Genomic DNA, 20816 nt, shown 5'->3' with positions numbered 1-20816 from the left:
AACATACAAAAGGCCATGCTCTTAAATGCTCTAGTCCATGCCATCTTGACTAAACATAACCCACCAGCTGCTTTTGGATAAGCTGTGATATGAAGGAGCCTTTTGACTTTGCAGAGAGCCTCTTCATTTCTCTCTAAGTATGAGGAGAACAGAGGTGGGGGATCTGTGGCCCTCCAGATGTTGCAACTTCCATCAGCCCCAACCAGAAAGGCCAATAGTCAAGGGGTTTGGAGTTCAGCATTATGGAGAGGGCCAAAAGTTCTCAACCCTGGAATAAGATAGCAAACCAGGCAGTCTTCCATTGACCATTGTTTCATTTACTTTAGAACCAGGAACTTATTGGGTTAACAGCTTTGGAATAAGCATGGTCTAAGGGAAAAGGTTTACTATATACTTAAAAAAAAAGACTAAGCTAATGCCTGAGAGTCTCTCTCTGTTGGCATTATGAATCATTCAAAAACATGGAAAGGGAACCTGATTCAGTGATAACGGACCACCTTTCTGAACTGTGCCATTAAGTTGGTAATCCTGACTGTGCTCTAGGCCAATGGGTTTTCCCATTCTCTTTATGAGAGGGAAATGTTGGTGCACAAAATGGAAAAATATTTTGTTTTACAGAGAATAGCAAGGCTCTGAACATATGGGACTCTTGAGTTTCTACTACCACGTGAAAGTTACCAATTTTAAGTCTGCTTAGAATTAAAGCCTAAGCAAAATGGAAATGGAAATGGACTGCCTTCAAGTTGTTCCCAACTTACGGTGACCCTATGAATAGGGTTTTCATGGTAAGCGGTATTCAGATGTGGTTTACCATTGCCTTCCTCTGAGGCTGAGAGGCAGTGACTGGCCCAAGGTCACCCAGTGAGCTTCATGGCTGTGTGGGGATTCGAACCTGGTCTCCCAGCTCATAGTCCAACACTCTAACCAGTACACCACACTGGCTCTAGGGCTCCTTAAAAGTAGTCTATTCTTTCTTACTCTTTACAGAGCAAATGTTTGCTGATTTAACACTTGTATTTGTAATGTAAAATGCTGTTATATGCTCTACAGAAAAGATACATAACTCGTAGAAGTAATATTTTAAGCATAGCATAAATATACTGAACTACAGGGGGGTTTTCAGCACAAATGTAAGATTTATTTTATTTTATGAAAAAGATGAAAAAATGCCTCCTAGCTTTCCAAAGATTGCTATTTCAATAAAGCATACACACTTCACTTGTCTTTTTACAAGCAATTTGCTCGGTGTTACAGAATTTTCCTTGGTCTGGCAAATGTATTAAATTTACAGATACAAATATTTAATTTAAAGAAAGAAGACAAGGTGGATAGAAGTGAACCATATATATATATATATATATATATATATATATATTAATAAAAAATTTAAACACCATAAACAATATAGAAAGAACACTATTATAGCAAGTATGAAGTGTAGAAAGAGAAATTGCGCAAAGATCTTTTTCCATCCATTAACAGATAATCACTCCCATACAAATGGAATTTGTGTCTGCAGTCTACTGAAACTAGCAATGGCAAGAGAAATTGTGACCTTAGACAGGAATTCATCAGAGCATACGTGCTCCTAAAAAGTAGTCTATTCTTTCTTGCTCTTTACAGAGCAAATGTTTGCTGATTTAACACTAGCATTTGTAATGTAAAATGCTGTTATATACTCTGCAGAAAAGATAGATAACTCGCAGAAGTAATATTTTAAATGGAACTTGGAGTAACAGCTAGAATCTTTGGGATGGGTAATTAGATTTAATTGAGGTCTGAAAAATCATAAATGCTAGTGATAGTGGAATCTGGAATGCATGTACAGTAGATTACCACATACTGGTAAGTCTTTGCAGTGCCAGCTGCTTGCTGCTGGGCAACTATTGTTAGCCTTCCTTAAGCTGCTTCCTACCAAGCACATGGCTACTGGCCAGGGGCGTCACTAGCCAGGTGCGGCAGGTGCGCGCCGCACCCGGGTGACACCATGGAGGGGGTGACACCAGAGCCGCCCGGCCCTGCCCCTAGGCAGCGGATGGCACCAGGTCCAGGAGGAAGTGGGACAGGCAGACGCCACTGAGGGCCAGCGGAGAGCTGAGCTGCCTGCCTGGCCTGTGTGGCACGGCATGTGCGCTTAGACATCATCGGAGGCGCCGTGTGAGGGAAGGGCGCCAGCGGCCTGGATGATCTCCCACGGGGCGGGGCCTCAGGGTCCAGACTCCAGGATTTAATCACTGGGAGAGATTGTCAGAATGGAGCTCGCGCGCGCTGAGCGTGCACGAGGGAGACCAGACACCCCTGTCCATGCCCCTGAGAGGGCACGTGCCGGAGGTCTGCACCCGCCGCACTCCCGCTAGTGACGCCGCTGCTACTGGCCTGACTTGCTGATTATTTATCAACGGGCACATGGCTACTGGCTTGGCCGATACTTGACACTAGGCAGTTAGCTACCTTCCAAAACAGCCTGGTGGCTGTTTGAGAAATAATGTCCAAAATGGAATAAGGGGAGAATTCCCTAATTCACCTAGCTGTACTGGTGACTCCCTCAACTTCCTTTTTTGAGGGATCCTCTAAATGCTGCTGCAATAAATGCTTGGCTCCACAAATCATGTTTTCTTCTAGCATTGTCTTTTAAAGACAATCCAATCCTTGTGAGAATGAAGGATCTTGGTAACAAAAGAAAGAGCATTCATGGGTGTAAATGGCTGGTTGCGGGAATCAGACCGACTGGACTTAAAAGTGGAATGTGACTGCTAATGTCAAAGGCAAGATATCTACTAACAAGAGGCAACACAAATGCAATGTATATTATGTGCCAAAGAACAGGATATTGGGGGGGGGGAAGGAATTAATTCCTCATGAATCAGACAATTAGAAAGCCATTATTCCTGGTTCTAATAGAAATCCAGTTTGCATATAAATTTACTGTAGCCTGTGGGAGTGCACTACTGTTACAGAATTACAACCCTTCCATGGCCAGCTAGGCACATCAATACAGTATTCCAAGTCTCAAGCCATGGCATGTTCTCATCTTTATTACCTAATTGCAAACACATCACGAGTTTATCAAATAAAATTTTAATGACACTCAGCTCTAATCTGGGAAATTTTAGAAATTACTTTGCAGCATACAACGTTTCTAGAGATGCTGCTGGGACTCTGCCAACAACATCTCAAGGAAAAGGAATGGGACAAGAGCCAAGTGCAGTTTCAGTTCTTAGTGCAATTACTTAACTTGTTGGCACATTTTCACTTCCTTCAATCAAGAAAGCAGATAGATAAAAACTGGTCTCAGATAATGCCCTACAAGTGTCTTGGATGGATATATCTTGTACTCAATTTTTCTTTCAGAGCACTCCAACTAAAAACACACTACTTGCAATTACATAATACTAGTTCAAACAGGGGTACACCAGCATGCTGTCCTTCAGGTGTTTGGGAACTCTCATCATCCCTGATCATTGGCCATGCTGATTGGGGATGATGGGAGTTGAAGTCCAACAACACTTGAAGGGTATCATATTGGCTAATCTTGACTTAGACAAGTTCAAAAAACTCTGTAATGTAGAAAAGCATCCTTAACTGCTCCCCAATGGCTGTATGTATCGGGTGTGCTTCTATTTATTTCATTGCCCAACTGGAGCCAAGCAACATAAATAACCAAGGAGAACACAATTAATGTGAACAAGTTACACACGTTATTAATATGCTCTCTCTCGATTCTAAATACAGGATGTTGGTTTGTTTTCCACTTAATTCTCAACAAAAAATAATTACTATCTAGTACTACAAAGCATGATAGACCTTATGCCACCTGACATATGGGGGTGGAGGAGTACATATTAGAAGTATCCACTTTCCCAAGAACTTCTCTCTTGTGATTCAGTGATGGGGCATTCAGACTCTCAAAGGACTTGAAAACAATTGTTTTTCACATGTATCGGTTTCTAATGTATTCTCGGTAAAGGAGGATGTCTTCTTTTCCCAGTGGCTGCATTATGCCTTTTCCAGCCTGGATGTGAGCATGAAATATCTCAACAGATTTCCTTTCTACTTTAGGAGGTTGGACTTCATAAATATTGTCTTGGGAGAAAGCAGAGATGTGTGTTCTGTAAAAAGTAAACAAAATAAGGTAAGGCAGAAATTCTTTAGATCTCATCAGTGTATCTTCAAAGGATTCCATTTCTTAAGTATTTTGAAAGTAATTTCAAAATGAGTATGTAAGATAGGCCTTGTATGCTTTTGTGCAAATTGTGATGGGCCATGCTTATGCAGTGACATTATTAGGGGATTTTAAGCCCCCACCCACTCACCCTCCCATGAGACCTGTCATTGGACTGTAATTCCCAAAGCTTCAATTTACAGGAACTAAAAGTGGGATGTAGTCAGGGGTTTTGGAGGAATATGCAGATTCCTAATACAATATGGCTGCACATGTACCAGTACGTTGAAGGCTCTCCTCCTTTTGCCAACTGCAGACCCCGATTCCCTTAGAAAAGGGAGGCTCTCCAGATGTTGTTGGAGAACCCCCACCATCTCTGATTATTGGCCATGCCAACAGGAGTTCAACAACATCTGGGCCACCGATTCTCCACCCCTTGCATAGAAAATTGGTCACTGAAGTTGGGACACCAACTGGAGAAGCATTCAATGCAGTGTCTGTAGTGGGAAGGGAAAAACCAGCACTTCAGGCATGTGTGCAGGTTGTTTTGGACAACTGCCTAGAGATTTAAAATTTGAAAGTTAATATAAGAAACTGTCTTAATATTCACAACTTCTGGAGAGCCACAGGTGTTTGTTACTGCAATGATAACAAATCTTGTGTCACCTTAAAGACTAACACATTCATTATGGCAGAAGCCAGGGATGGAGTTCGCTCTTTGGTTCCGGTCCGTGTTTTGGTTTTCACAACTGGCTTGTGGTGCTGATCTGCAACAATCCCCCCCCATTCTTTTTGCTATTTCTGATCCACTTGTAATAGCTAACGAATTTGCTAATGCTGTTGGCACCAATGGTCTCTTGGGTTTTCTATTTAAATTTAAATTAGGCAGATCATTGCCTGTCAATTCTGCCTCTTGCCTCAGGTTACTGTGGTGCTGACCAAAGATGTTAATGGCGATTGTTATCACCTCATTGAGACAGAACTTCAAAGGAATACATATTGCAGCAGTTCAGAGCAAAGCTGTTTATGTTAATAACAATGTCAAATTAGACATGGATTGGTTTTTTTAAAAGCTGGTGTTGCTGACAGTCGCAAGCATTAGTCAAACTGGATCCAAAGATATACAGGATTTACGGATTCTGACAGAATTCAGTAACAAATCCGAAAATGCCGAAATTTGCCCCCATGTCTACTCTATGGTCCTCCAGATGTTAGACTACAACTCCCATAATCCTAACTATTGGCTATGATGGCTAGGGCTGATGGAAGTTATAGCCTTTGGAGGGCCACAAGTTCCTGTTGAGCACAGCTTGTTCTTGGTCCGTTGAATAGCCTCTGAACTGTTCCATAGGTTAGTTTCTGGTCACACAGTGAAACTACTATACACAATTTATTATTTATTATACACAATTAGCACCATTTCACTATACAAAAATTAAGTGAATAATATTTGGAAATCACCAATTAAATTCCTCTTCCCATAGGAACATGAACTGGCAATTTAGAGAGGATATTCACCAGGCAATTAACAGTATTTCATCAGTAATTCGCCTGTTAGCTAAACAAGAAGCAATAAAAGGGCAGAGCCAGCAAGCAGGAAACTTTTAATTAGAGACACAGGAGCCCTCAAAAGCCTATTTACACTGCATAGGATGTTGTTGCAATTATATTTAAAAAAATTAAATCATAACAAGTCAGGTCTGAAAAAGCCCACAGAAAACAATGAAATTTCAATTGCAATAAACAGATGGGGCAGTAATAATTTTAATTAAATAATACATAAATGCATTGATTTGTCAGTGGTGGTGTCTGAATTCTTAATGAAAAGTGAATACAGAATTCCAGAGAGAATAGATAGTATAGAAGCAGCTTAAATCAGATAAAGCAGCCATGACCAAGAGGTAGTGAAAGCAAAACTCCTCTGCAATTAATTTTAATACAGACAAGAAGGTGAGCAGCAGAGCCGAATAACCCACCACTTTAGACAGTGAAGTGAAATGGTGGTGATTATTCCTGCTCCTTAGATGTTGTAACAGTGCTAGGGGGTCAACAAAGCTGTGAATACATCCCATGGGGTTGCTGAATCATTTAAACAGCATCTAAATGACTGGCAGACACTAACTATGTGAGTTCTTCCATGCAATTTTCCCTGCCCAGGACTGGAGTAATGATTGGATAGGAAGGTCTTATGCGGTCGTCCCAACCACTTGGTGTGGCGCTTTTAAAATTTACAGCAGCAGCAGAGAAGAGACACATAGGTGAATGGCTTCCACCCCATATGATGTACAAAGATCACCACTGTGTGTGTAGTTTAAGCACAAAATTGAGGAAATGCAGAAACATGCATTCTGCATTTTTGCACCACTCCTGTGCCACTATTAGGCAGTGCTGCTGTCCTATTTATAGGAAAATAAGAAAAGTAGAACACACATGCCATTTTTCATTACTTGGTAAATTATAATGATATAAGGGAGGGAAAATCCTAAATTGTAAAAATTTTCACTAGAATTTCTGGTAATGACTCAAAATCTAAAACTGTTATCTGTCAATGTGTAAACTTTTCATAGCACTAGTCCTGCTCACTTCTCTCGCCAACCCTCCCCCACTCCCTCCACATCCTCTAGAGCTTCCACTTTCCACCCCATTTAACTGCTAAACTCCCTTTTCACCTTCCCAACCCCATATTTGAAGCTACTTCTCTTCTGTTCTGCAGCGCTGCTTTGCACCCTTGTTTTCACCTTCACACTTATGTCCATGCCCTCCACCCCTCCTTTTGTGCAACTTCCCCTTGCACACAGACCACCCAAATGGTAATCTCCTGCATCTTCCTCCTCCCACACATTGCAACTACTAATCACGCTTTTCACTTTCCACTCAATTATAAAGCCATTATCCCCTCATATTCTGTAGCCCCTTCCGTACCCTCACTTTAATCTTCCTCATTCCCCTCCCTCTTTAAGCGACCCCCTTTGCACCCCTATTTTCACCTTTGCCCTTTTCCTCCTTTCTCCTCCCTTTTCTCAGCTCCCTCTTGCACACAGACCATCCCTATTTCCATGACTCCTCCCCTTTCTCTTATTCTGCAACCCCCTTTGCATATCCACCCCATTTTCACCTTCACCCCCTTTCCCAACCTCTTCCCCCTCATTTTCTCAACTTCCCCTTGCACACAGACCACTCCCTTTCCAAGCCACTTTTGCAGCCCCCTTTGCACACACACCTCATGATCATATGTTACTATATCAAGATGAATAGAATCTCTAGAGTAAGCCTGTTCAGCTAGAGACAGTTAAGTTCAGTTGATGGATGTTGTACATACATGGGTGTTTGCTTGTTAATAAAATACTTGTTCTAAATTACTACATTGAATTTGGAACTTAAAGACCACACATGGTACCAGGAGAAAATACATTGTGTGGAGGTAGTGTAGAATATTTGAGACCTCCACATCCTCTCTCTCACATGAGGCAGCTGAGGAATGGAAGAGGTTGAAATTTGAGTATGGCAATAAAAGGGGGAATACTGAAAGAAAAAAGTGGCTGTTTAAAACAACAGCAAAGTTTTGCGTGAAGTAAGCATTGAGGAACTCAGAGAAAAATGGCAGGTTTAAACAAGAGAAGATTTGAGTAGAGTGAGCAGGAGTCCGAATACAGAGATAAGGGAGTTGAGAAAGGCTCTGTTGTGTTAGCTTCTGTGTTATACACATCTTTGCTATTTCTCCTTGATAAAACTTTTTTAAAAAACTACTAGATGTCCCTCCTTCCCACTCTATTCAGACCTCTCTCATTGTTTTAAACTACCACTTTTCCCCTGTCAATGTCCCTCCCATTTCACTACCATGCCATGGCTACTGCTGTTGTGCAACCTGCCTTCTCATTTGCTCCCCTACCCCACCCTGATTTCATGCAAATCCCAGGACGGTGATGCAGCACTACAAATCCTCCAGTAGGGGCTGCATGATGACATTCATCTGTAAGATAGTCACTCAAAGTAAGAACTTTGGCTGCAATCCAATACATGTCTACTCAGAAGTAAGCTCCATTGGGTTCAATAAGACTTACTCCCAAGTAAGTGTGTACTGGTGTGCAGCCTTCACTCATAACTTTCTTGCATTTTTGTCACTGGTTGTCTTTCATTCATTTCCTTCCATTGTTTTTTGCCTATTAGAAAAAAACAAATTGTAGACTGCAGGTAGACTGTTTTATTACAAAACAGCGCTGAGTGTTTAATTGGTATCTTAGCAACAATACACTGCATCTAAGTAGAATGAAGAGATACCTTTTGCCAATAAAAAATATAGCACATGTGCTGTTTTAATATAAATCTGTAATTGTCTACACACTGTCATTTAAAGACTTGCCTAAAAATGTAAACTGTCACGTTGTTTCAAGGATTCCATAAAACATTATGGCAAGGCTGCAACATTCATTTTATACACGCGTCAATTTAGATAGGAAACAAACCAGATATCCTTTGAGAGAGCTGAAAATGGTTGAAAGAGGAATCAAGGCTTGTCTATACACTTGTCTATTTTTGTCTGAAGAAAAAAATAGGATATGCAGGTTTTGCATTGTTTCAAAAAGAAAAGGGAAAAAAGAGGTTTGTTTGACCAGGGTGACAGAAGGATAAAAAAATGTATGTATACAGTATGGGAAGCTAAGCCTCTTAAAAACCACTCTCAGTTGTATATCTCTGGCCTTCGATTTCAGAAAGATCTTTCTAAGAATGACATAGCTTTATTACTTCAACCTTACATAGATAACGTCCTCTATCTTTTGGCAGAGGAATGGCGGGGGGAACAGTCTTCTAAAAAAAATTAGGTGCACACTGCATTTCTATTTGAGTTAATTTCACTACAATAGATGGAGATTCTGTGCAGCTTTTAAAAACTATTAACTGTTAAACATTCAGGATGTGAGGATTAAGGATCAGTCAGCACAACAGCAAGTCATGATTCCTGGTTAGCTTCTTTCCTTTCCAGCAATACCCCACATACTGTTATTTGGCAAATTTAATATTCATGTAGATAATCCCCCTGTCCTTGCAGCTTTCTGTCTCCTGTCCCTTGATTCTTCCTTTGACCTTCCCCTCTGGACTATCTCTCCAACACACTACCTTGGCCACTCTTCACCAAGAACTGCTCTGTGTCTGTCCTCTCTGGACGGTATGTGATGTTGAAGGAGTGAGGTAATGATCAGACAGGGGGAATTCCACAGCACTCTCCACACCTTCTGCCTCCAGCTCCTTCCATAACCTACTTAGGTCAACATCCTCTCTGCATTGTCATCTGCTCAGTTGCTTTGGTCTACTCTATAGACTCTGCAATTACCATCTTCAGTTCATCTCTTAACTCTTATTATGTTTGCTCTGATCTCCCAAAGTGCTATTCATCTCTCCCAGCTCACTGTTTCCATTCATTATCTTTGCTCATGTTCTCGTGTACCTGAATATCTCTGGGGGAGAATAAAAAAACATGGCTGATTTCCATACAGTACAAATCCATGCTCTTCTCCTTCTCATCTGCCATCTACTTGACCAAGCAGTACCACTACACCTCTCTTGTCCATACCAACTCTATGAATCCTCAGCACACCTTCTCTACCTTTGATGCTTTGCAAAGGCCTGCCCTACTGCCTCCATCTCCTTGCTCTCTACCTACCACTTTGCCTCCTTCTTCCATGCTAAAATTGAAGTCATGCAGTCTGATCTCTCTAACTCCCCCTTCCATCAGCTCTTCCTCCTCCCTGTACCCTTCCCTCTTTCTCCTCCCTTTGTGTGATGAATCGACTATCCCTGCTGTCCCCTCAATGAGTCCCCTTGATCCATTCCCCTCCTGTTCCCTAGATGTCATTTCCCCTCCCATTCCTGGTGTGTGCTGCTTGCTCCCACTGTCTTGACTCACTCTCCTTCAACATTGCTCTTAACCCGCTTCAATCTGATTTGTGCCCCCTGTACTCCACCAAAGTGCCCTCACCAAAATTACTAATGACCTCCTCGCTGCAAAACCTAAAGGTCTCTGACTTCACTCTTCTTGGCCTTTTTTCTGCCTTTGACAAGAATGCTCACTCTTCTGCTTTGACTACTTTCATGCTCTAGAACACCATGATTCTGCCTTCAGCTGGTTCTCCTCCTGCCTATCTAATTGTTCTTTCAGTGTTTTCATTTTTATTTATTTATTTATTAGATTTATATCCCACTCTTCCTCTCAGTAAGAGCCCAGGGTGGCAAATGAAAGCAATAAAACACTCTAGAACATTATAAAAACAGACTTGAAAATATATTACAACAAAACTTCCTTAAAAATATTAAAACAAAACTTCCTTAAAAATATTAAAACAAAACATCCTTAAAACATTTTTAAAGCTTTAAAAACATATTAAAAAGCAATTCCAACACAAGATACAGACTGGGATAAGGTTTCTACTTAAAAGGCTTATTGAAAGAGCCTTCATAAGGGGAATCTCTTTCTCTGATTTCCCTCTTATGTGCTGGGGTCTCTCAGGGATCCGTTCTTAGTCATCTGCTCTTTTCCTTCTATACACTAACTTGTCCATTGGTGACTTCATCATATCCCAAGGTTTTAGTACCATGTGTATAGAGATACCACCCATTTCTCCCTCCCCTTATCCCTGAACTGTCCCCCACATTCCAATCATGCTTCTCAAACTGCATCTCTGATATTTCTGCTTCAGTGTCTCAGTATGTCTCAATTTTGCTCTCATGCTTTCCTCCCCTTATTTGTTTTCCTTATTAATTTACAATTTTACAGTCTATCCTGTTGAGCAGGCACATATACTTGTCTTTGTCTCCTTTCTCTCCTTTGTTCTCCAAGTTGTGTCGTTTCTCCCTTTACAATAGTATTGTGAAAATAAAGCCCTTCCTCCCTGTTCCTTTGACAGAAACTCTCAACTAGGCTACTGCCATCTTCTCTCAGGTCTTCTGTTGTTTTATGGCTAACCCATTGCTCTGCTGTGAAAAACATTTACCTCTCCTATCACTCTGATTAAACCACACTACTCCTGAAATTCCTACACTGGCTTCCTGTCAACTCACAGATCCAGCACAAGCCCCTTGTTATTCCTTTCAAACCCCTTATGGCCTTGCCTCCAAGTTTACGTCTCTGCTTTTATAGCTTGATACATTATTTCCTGTGGTCTATGCTCTACTACCTGAAGGTTTTCCGCTCTCAAAAGACTCTGTCCTTTGTGGTTCTGTATGCCTGGAGCATGATCCCATCTCTTACCCTTCAAATGCACCCTCAAAACCCACCTTTTCATGACACCTCTGGTGCATCTCCCTAGTTCCCAGGCCCAACTGTAACTGAGTCTGTAACTATGCCTAAGTACACATAACTGGGAAACAACATATTGCTTCCCTGTTAACCCCCTGCTTCCATTTCTCTCACCTTCTTCTGTTGTTTCCCCTGCGCTGAATTTTAGATTGTAAGTTCTACAGGGCAGGGACCTATCCTCTGCATGCTGTAAGGTGCCATTCATACTGATGGAATTATATAAATAATCATAACAAAAGAACTAAACTGTGTTCAAGGAGCCTCTGTATATAGTATATGCTGGTGAAGAACTGTAAATTGTGGTTGACTTTTTCTCCTAAGGTTATTTTCTTATAAAATGCATATGGAAGAGCTGTCTTTGTATATTAGGCTCTGCATTTTCAACTACTCTGCACTATAAACAACAAGAGAGAGGAAATTTGAAAAAGGGGGGTTGAAAGAGTATGGGCAGAAAAATCAAGACAGAAAAAGTACTTACAAGTTTATAACTCCATCTAAGTGCTTACAACAAAGGAGTTGGTGGCTATTGCCATGCTTGTGCTGACTGTGCCCCAACTGAACAAACCTATGAATAGAAGCAGAAAAATCACAATGGGAAAAGAACTTTCTGAAATAATGAAAATAATATGTCTCTTGCAGACTATGTAAGAGTCATACAGTTTGAAGTAAGAGACATCAAGTTCCATAAAGTGCACTTGGAACATACACCACACTTTTTCTGAAACTAATATTGTGGGTGAGTAATGCAGTTGCTCTGAACTAATTTTTTTAAAGTATCCACTTTGGTTTAGCTACTTTGAGGCCCTTAAAGATTTCTTTTTATTATGAATCTCACTAAAAGCCCAATCAATTTTAGGCAGAGTATGTTACTGGCACTTTGTACATGCCCTGGAATTATGGGATTCCTTTAGCGTCATTCAGTGTTTCTGCAATGAGTGTAAGATATGCTGCCAGAGCACTGAGGAAGCAAACCTTGGCACAGACTTGCTGTTCTCATCAAATAGAGATTACTTGCATACACGTCACTGAGGAATGTGAGAAAACTGGGTATGTGTTAATATCTAACTATAATCCATGCACTATTTGTCAGCTGCTTTAAAATATCTTTTATTAAATATTTCAATTTGGTAAATCCAAGAAAACAGAACAGCAATAAAGGCACTCTGTTAGGGAATAGGAATACAGCTGCTATCAAAGGCACAAGACTCTTTTGGTTCCCCATTAGTCCTAGTGAGAACACAGTCCAAATGGCACTGCTCCCCTGGTAGTTTATTCAATAGCTATTTGCATTTAATAAGAGTAAGCCCTGGTTCTCACCTGTGTCAGCTCTGTCATTCAAGTCAAAATATGGTATAGACAGGAGACGTCTCTGGTATTCTTGCCACTTACCTTTGCCCCATTTGGTCTGAGCTTGGAAAATTGTATTATTACACCTGCAGTGGCTCAATAAATTCACCTTTTTGGCAGTGTCCTTTCCATCCAGCCACATCCTCAGTCTAATTTCTTTTTGCCTCAAGTGTCCTCACTTCACCTCTTTAACTATGTGTCTCTAAGACACCATTTTGTTCAGTCCTCATGAATCCTCACTACAAAGAGACTGTTTGAAGCCAGACATGCTCCAAAGTAGCCTCCCTCCCCCTTGCCTCTTTTACCCTGGTTCCCTCATCTCTGTTTTCTGTTTATTATTTTATTAGTTAGAAGCCTTATGGAAATTCCTCCTGGTGCATCTAGGCCTCCAGTTCAGCCACCAGCATTTGTCAAATGATAACTTTACCAGGGCACACATGTAGCCATTGGGTAAGGTGTACCTCTCTATTGTCCTGTCAAGCAGTGAGGAGGAATTTTTTGAGCCTTGCTGCTTCCCCAGATTTCTGATCTGGTGAGAATCAGAGTTGCAGGGGGCCTTACAGGCCATCAGGACCAACAACCTGCTTGATGTAGGAAATCCGGAGCTATCGTACCACCGATAGATAATGGTGGATAGCCTATGCTTGAAGACCACCAGCACGGGAAATTGACCCCCCCATCCACAGATAAATGGTTCCAAGTGTGAAAAAAGGAATAGCAGAAAATGTGATAAAGTTCTCATCATCACAAAGGAAGACAATACATACAATTTACTCATGTCTCTCATAGATGTGAAAGAGACATGCATGCAATTCCACACTGGCTAGCAGCCTAAAATCAAAGGTTCCACTATAATAGCACTTGATATCCTGGGTTTAAATGGAAGCTTAATGGCCTTGTTCTGTGCTGTGTGGATGTAGCACCTTACATGGCCAGGCTTATACACCAGTGTTATGCAATACCTTTCCTCATCAGGTTCGGATGGCTCCATCATTGATTGCCTCTTGCCAGACTGTGAAGAGTTTTTTTTAACAATTCTGGCAGGCTTTTAATTAATGAGGCTGAGTGGTTTTAGTGGAAAACCTATCTGCTGCACCCTGTCCTTGTTGAGTTAGCTGATACTGCTGTTATATTTCTAATTTGTGTTTTTGTTAATATTGTTATATTTTTTATATTGTGATTTTAACTGATGTAAGCCAGCTTGCCTAATACAAAGCTTATTGGAAATATGGGGTATAATTTTTTGTGTAAAAAAGTACAGTTATAGAATTAGAGAAAGGGCAGAACAACTGGTAGAGTCTGCCCCCATTCCCTTCCATGGATTATTATAGACCCTAAAGAAGCCACTGAGGTCTGCACTGTAGTAGGAACAATAGGCAGAGACAGAAGAGGATGAGCAAAAGGTGGCAGAACTCTGCATTTATTTATTTATTTATTTATTTATTGCATTTGTATACCGCCCCATAGCCGAAGCTCTCTGGGCGGTTTACAACAATTAAAAACAAATATACAAATTTAAAAACACATTTTTAAAAAGCCGTTTAAAAACACATGCCAAAATGCCTGGGAGAAGAGGAAAGTCTTGACCTGGTGTTGAAAAGATATCAGTGTTGGCGCATAGCGCACCTTGTCAGGGATATCATTCCATAATTCCATACTAGACAGGAATAAATTAGCCAACTTATTTACAATTCAACCCATTCTTAAGATCCAGTATTAAATATTAATCTTCACTATTTAACATCCTCTTTCTACTTATCAGATGTAGCAAGACTTTATCAAAATGTTAAGAGCTGAGCTCATCTAGCCTATTTCATTCCCTAGAGTATCTCATGCACACATCATTTAAGCACTTTTAGAATAAGTATCAAGGATTAGTGTTAATTCTTTCAAAGTAAATTAATCTCTGACTTTTAACATGAATCTGTACACCTACAATTTTATCATCTAGCAATGGTGAATTTGCTCTTCCCAATTAACACATCAATCCCATGATTAACTGCTTGTGATGCTGATGTTTATATTTTGTGACATGACACTATGATCCAAACTAAGCAATTATGCTCTAGTGCAGAATTCTAGAACCCTTGCATTAGACACAGAAATGCAGTTCTTAGTTCTGAAGTTGACGAAGATCTGACACGAATTAAAAACAATGGTCTCATCAAGAAAATGTATCAAGTTATCAAAAGTTATCATTTCAGGAATAAATGGGAATGATTCAACTTTCCCACATATGGGTGGAGATGTTGAAAAGTTTCATCTAAACTCCCAAATCCCACTTGTACTAAGGCCCTGTGGTCATAACATGATGGTGCAGAGGCAGAACCAGTAACAAAACAGCACTGGAGTTTGACATCAGCTGACAATTACCAACATCATTTTGCCAGACAGGCTTTATTTGCCGCAACCCTGCCTTTAAAACTTAAAGCCAGCGGTGGAGTGACTAAAGCGTTGGAGTTAGGGCTGGAACACAGGAAATCAGCTTACACCAAGCTGGAGCATTGCTTCATGTAGATCAGTATTGTCTACACTGACTGGCAGTCAGGGGTCTCTCCCAGTCCTAGCTAGAGATGCCAGGGGTTGAACCTAGAACTTCTGTTGGCAAAGCAGATGCTCTACAAATGAGCTGCTGGGTAGACGTGGGCTTGGTTCCCATGAAGCTAATTGGATGCCCTTGGACTAGTCACTATCTCAGTCTAACCTGCTTCCAAGATTTTTGAAAGATCAAGTTGGGAGCACACACCAATTGAGATCCTTGGAGGTAAAGCACAAAATGTATTATGTTTAATTATGGAGCTGCTGTGCAACTTGTTATGTATTATATCTAGATAATCAAGGAGCACTATCCAGCCAAAAGTTCAGTACTTTTAAAGATTTATTGACGTTAACAAGAGGAATTTAAATACACTGTTCACCCTCCCATTGAAACAATGGGGATTTAAAATGTGTATAATCTTATCTAGAACATGTCCATGCTTACTTTTCAGTTTTTAAAAAACTTGCTCCCTGCTAGCACCAGCAAGATAATTAGAAATATGTTTGTTTATTTTTTAAATTAAATTTTATCCCACCCTTCCTCCCAGAAGGAGCCCAGATGTTACCTTGTGTATATGATGAGATCATCTTCTGAAGAAGATTCTGAAAGATTAATTCCGTATACATCTTTTAAAGGCTGTATTACATTCTGAAGGAAAAAGAGAGTGATCTTAGTGACAATAAATCTTGAGTTTCAAATTTAAACATTTATACCAGTTTCTTCCAAACTAAAAAGCCCAAAATTTTGTGACCTTTCCTCATGGGGAAGTTGCTCCAACCCAACCATTATTTCAGCTGCCTTTTTCTGAACCTTTCTCTACAGTATCCTCTTGGAAGCACACAGTATTCCAGATGTGACTGCACCATAGATTTGTATAACGGCATTATTTTATTTACCATCCTGCCCTTCCTCAGAAAGGCGCCAAACAGCAAACAACAAAAGTTAAACAACATAATTTTTAAGAACAAATTAAAAGCAATTATGATACTGACAGTTTTAATTTCAATTCCTTTTCTAATGAACCCTAACAAAGAATTTGCGTTTTCTACAGCTGCTGCACAGTAGGTAGACATTTTCATTGAGGTACCCAAAATGACCCCAACGTCTCATTCCTGGTCAGTCACTGCTAGTTCAGACCTCATTACCTTATATGTGAAGTCAGGATTTTTTTTGCCCCAATGTGCATCACTTTACATTTGATTACACTCAATCACATTTGCTATTTTAATATCCAGTCACCCAGTTTGCAGAGATCTCTTGTTGCTCCTTGCAATCTCTTTTTGCTCTTACCTCTGGAGCTCTGGTTAGCTGGAACTCTGAACAGGAGTTGTCTCCCTGAAATATTTTGTGTCAGGTCCACCAAATTGTGTAAACTACATAAATACTGTGCTATCACAATGAATGGCAGTTACATGAGAATTTTGAAGACTTTGAATTGATAGTGTTTATAGATATACTGCATCATCTGGACTTATAATTTTTACACTTTCATTTTAGCAAGCTTAACATTAAAGAAAGGGTTCATAATACTATCACACCCATGCATCTTTAGGCTTTTTCTTTGATACATTGGTATAAAAGTAGATGCCATTTCTTTTCAGGTTCCTAATAATGTTATTACACTTCAAAAGAAATTGCACATTTGTGAAATTAAGTAAGTATAAATTAGCTGCAATGTTACATTAGAGTTCAATAATGGATGTGTCAATGTCACAAGTCTTCATACTTAGATGTCACCCTACCAGAAGTTTAATCTTTTTTTTACTTTCAAATTATGGGAACAATTTTTGTTATCTTACACTGCCTCCTTTATTTTCCCATAAACTTCCTGTGATTCATTTTCCCCCCCAGCTGCATTGTGTGAAGGGCAGACAAGGTAAACTAGCTAGGTAATGGATCAAGGCAATTCAGTGCCATGCTGTCAGAAACAGATCAGGTGTTTAAGTGGGTATGAAAAGGCCAGAGATCATGCCAAGTCACTAACCGAGAAGACAGATGAGAAAAATGTACAAGGAATGGTCTAACTCTCAGGATGTGATGTGATTTTTCAGGATGTACAAGAGGAAAATGTATTGTTCAAAACCACTTTGGATAAAAAATCTCTTTGGATCCAAATGAATAGGGTTTTGCCTATAATATTTTCCTCTTGTGCATCCCACTGCATAATCAGAAAATAGCTGGGAGGGGTGTTGCTGATTTCTCTGCCTGCAGCCACCCCCCACCAAAACTGCCTTCAGAGGGGTGGAGACTCTTTTCAGGGGAAGGGGAAAAAATCACTCTGGAAGGTCTCATATGAGCAGAAGAAATGCCTTCCATTTGTACAACAAACTTTTTTACATTCAACCCTCTGTCTTTTAATATATATATATTGGTACTTTTCAGAATTAATAGCAAAACGAATATTAAACCAGAAAGTCTCTGAGCAGTCAGGTTTCTGGGTTAAGGGGACAGCCTATGTATATTTTGCAGGCTGCCCCACTACAGACATGTTCTCAACTTGTGGAGAACTTTGGGGAGGGGGTGGTGAACACACATGACTCTGCTCCACTCACATGATTATCACTGGGTATTTGTAAATGCCTGGAGAGCTTCTGAGTAGGTCCTACTTGGAGCATGTCATGCAAGATATGGGTATAAGGCAGGTGTGGAGAACCTTTGGCCCTCCAGTTACAACTTCCATTATCCCTGGCCATTGGCCATGCTAGCTGGGAGTGACTGGACTAGTTGTTCAGCAACATCTGAAGGACCAAATGTTCCCCACACTTGGTATAAAGGATAATCCTTTATTTATTTAAATTTTGCTAAGAATTCTTCACTCATCAAAGGTCTAGTAGACAGTTAACAAAACCGGTTTTGCACACTGGGAATAAAGGTAGTGTAGGCTACAGAGCTATTCCTTAATTTTAGGGTACAGCGGGAATTTAATTTAATTGCTCACTACTTTAATGAAGTTAGTCCTATGACCTTGGTACACCTTTAATCCCTATAAACATTTAAGAACCCGCAGATTAAAATAATGCAAATTCAACCAGTTTTAAAGCATATTCAGCTATGTGGAAGAGGAAATATTATGTTCAAGGCTGATTTGCTGAAGTACATTCATTGCTATTATATGGAAAAATCAACAGCGGACAATTGTTTTCCATCATTTGAGAGCCTGGTTGTGAAGAGATTAATTATATTACTGCCAAATGAGGATGGGATCCATTGGCCAGTGCCAGTTTGAAAGCATTCTGTTGACCTACAGGACAGTATCAATTTGAGTTCATTCTTTCTCTGCTAACTGTTGCTTTTGCTGATCCATCCCCCCCCCCCATAAAAATACTGAAATTGGTATCAGTAATTTTAAAGGAAATACAGCTTGGGACCAGGATACCTGAAAGACCGTTTTATCCCTTATATACCCAGCTGATCACTGCACTCTGTAGGTGAGGGCCTTCTACAGATATCATCTTATCAGGAGGTCCATTCTGTACAACATAGGAAATGGATCTTTAGTGTGGCAGCACCTACCCTCCCCTTAAATATTAGACAGGCACCATCTCTGTTATCTTTTCGGCACCTACTGAAGACTTTCCTGTTTCAACAAGCCTTTTAAGTTGAGATCTATCCCAGTCTGCATCTGTGTTGGAATTGCTTTTTAATATGTTCTTAAACCTTCCTTTAAAAAATGTTTTAAATCTTAGATGTTTTGAAAGCTTTTTTTAAGTAACTTTTTGAAGATGTTTTGCTTTAATGTATTTTTAAGTCTGTTTTTATGATGTTTTAATGTTTTTTGTGCTTTTGTTTGCCACCCTGGGCTCCTGCTGGGAGGAAGGGCAGGATATAAACAATAACAACAACAACAACAACAACAATAATAAGGAAATTAATGATTTTAAAGGAAATATCAATATTTTGAAAGGAAATATCAATAAAGTTATTGTTCTTAGTATCAATATTTTAGAGGTGGATTTAAAAAAAAAACAATTTTTGGAAATAGCTGTGGAAAATCTCTACATACAAATCCGATCCACAGAGAATAAGCAGATTAATGGAAAATTTGGTACCAAATCTGAATTGGGCAGAATTCTACCACATTCCTACTGCCAAGCCAGCACAATGAATATAAAAGGTGAAATGCCTTGAACCACAATTCAAAGTTTTGAACCACCAGCTCTAACCCAGTCAGGGTTTGGACTCACGTTTCTGAGCAGTTGCTCCAACCCCACAAAATAAGCCTCTCCTGAAAGAGCTTCAAATAAGGTTTGTGGAGGATCAATAGGAAATGCTATCCCCACCCCCCACCAAGTACATCCTTGAAGTGAACACAAGCCTTCGGGCATGCCCACCTCTCTCACTTGTGGTTTAGGTCTGTCTGCCAAATATTGCTTATTATCACAAAGTCAGCCTGTGACAAAGAAGGAAAAGCATACCTGGCAACTGACTGACTTTAGATAGCCAGTAACCTCTTATAGGCACATCAAAAGACATTAAAATAACATCCCTCAGTAAATCATTCTTTGAGCAGTAATTTTGTTTCGCTATCAGGAGGCACTAAAATTAATAAACTTTATTCAAGGTTATGATGAGCTATGTAGTGTATTTAGCTTACTTTCATAGATTGCAATGATGATCTCATTTACCGTTTTCTTGAAGTTACACAGCCTTCCAGGACAGGTAAAGAATAATCACTCAGAGTCTCCCATCTTGGAGCAGCGTGGCTTGGCCCTCTGCATGTTTACTCTGGAGTCACAAGAGGCTATATCTAGACTTCACGTAAGTAGAAGAGCAACAAAGCTCTCCAGACCCCCTACTATCACATCCCCCCCCATACCACATCTCACACCTTTTCTGAGGGTCCCCCTACCCTCAGGAGTGGCTTTTCAGCGTGATACAGTTGGGAAGAAAGCAGGAAACCCCTATTAGTCAAGCAACTTTGTGCTAATGCTAAGTCTTCATACAACCCATTGAGCTCAGTGAATTTATTCTCAGGTAAATGTGCACAAGACTGCAAGCCTTAGTCAAATTAAAATTCAGCACATGAAATTCAGTTGGACTTTTCTGTGTTAACTGTCCAAATGGAGTATAATGCTGCATTCAGTGGGTTAGGGAAGATTCAAACTGTCAAATTCCTCTACTACCTATCAAGCTCCAAATGGCTTGAGTCCTGAAGGACTGCCTCTTCCCACACCTTCCTGCCCACATCTTCAGATCTGATGGTGAGGCCCTTCTCTGTGTCCTGACTTGGGTTGTTGTGAGGTTTACCAGGATGCACAAGATCACATGTCTTGTGGCCACATGTCAGCTGTGAAACTGTCTCTCAGGAGAGGTTCATTTCCCCCCTCTCTGTTCCTGTCACCAAGTGAAGACTAATCTCTTTAGGCAGGCATTCATGAGTTCTAATTTTTTATACTGAATCTGGTGCTTTTATTTGCCACACTGTCTCTTTGATTTTTTTAAATTAAATTTTATTTATTCATACTAAAGATACTACA

General features: G+C 40.2%; 1 protein-coding gene across 4 annotated transcripts in view; it reads right to left on the bottom strand.

Moving 5' to 3' along the window:
• Positions 1–1116: 1116 nt before the first annotated feature.
• FIG4 (FIG4 phosphoinositide 5-phosphatase) overlaps positions 1117–20816 on the bottom strand; it is a 159685-nt gene continuing 139985 nt past the window's right edge. For 3 of the 4 annotated variants that reach the window (XM_061623590.1, XM_061623591.1, XM_061623593.1), the window contains 3 exons: positions 15905–15987; positions 11932–12018; positions 1117–4109 (listed from right to left, as the gene is read on the bottom strand). In XM_061623590.1, coding sequence (XP_061479574.1) covers positions 3932–4109; positions 11932–12018; positions 15905–15987 — 348 coding nt within the window. In that variant the 3' untranslated portion in view covers positions 1117–3931. The remainder of the gene's footprint in view (positions 4110–11931; positions 12019–15904; positions 15988–20816) is intronic. The other variant, XM_061623592.1, reaches the window with a different exon arrangement.

The sequence above is a fragment of the Rhineura floridana genome, chromosome 4 (genome assembly GCF_030035675.1).
Source record: "Rhineura floridana isolate rRhiFlo1 chromosome 4, rRhiFlo1.hap2, whole genome shotgun sequence".
Taxonomy (NCBI): domain Eukaryota; kingdom Metazoa; phylum Chordata; class Lepidosauria; order Squamata; family Rhineuridae; genus Rhineura; species Rhineura floridana.
This window is presented reverse-complemented; position numbering and strand designations above follow the sequence as displayed.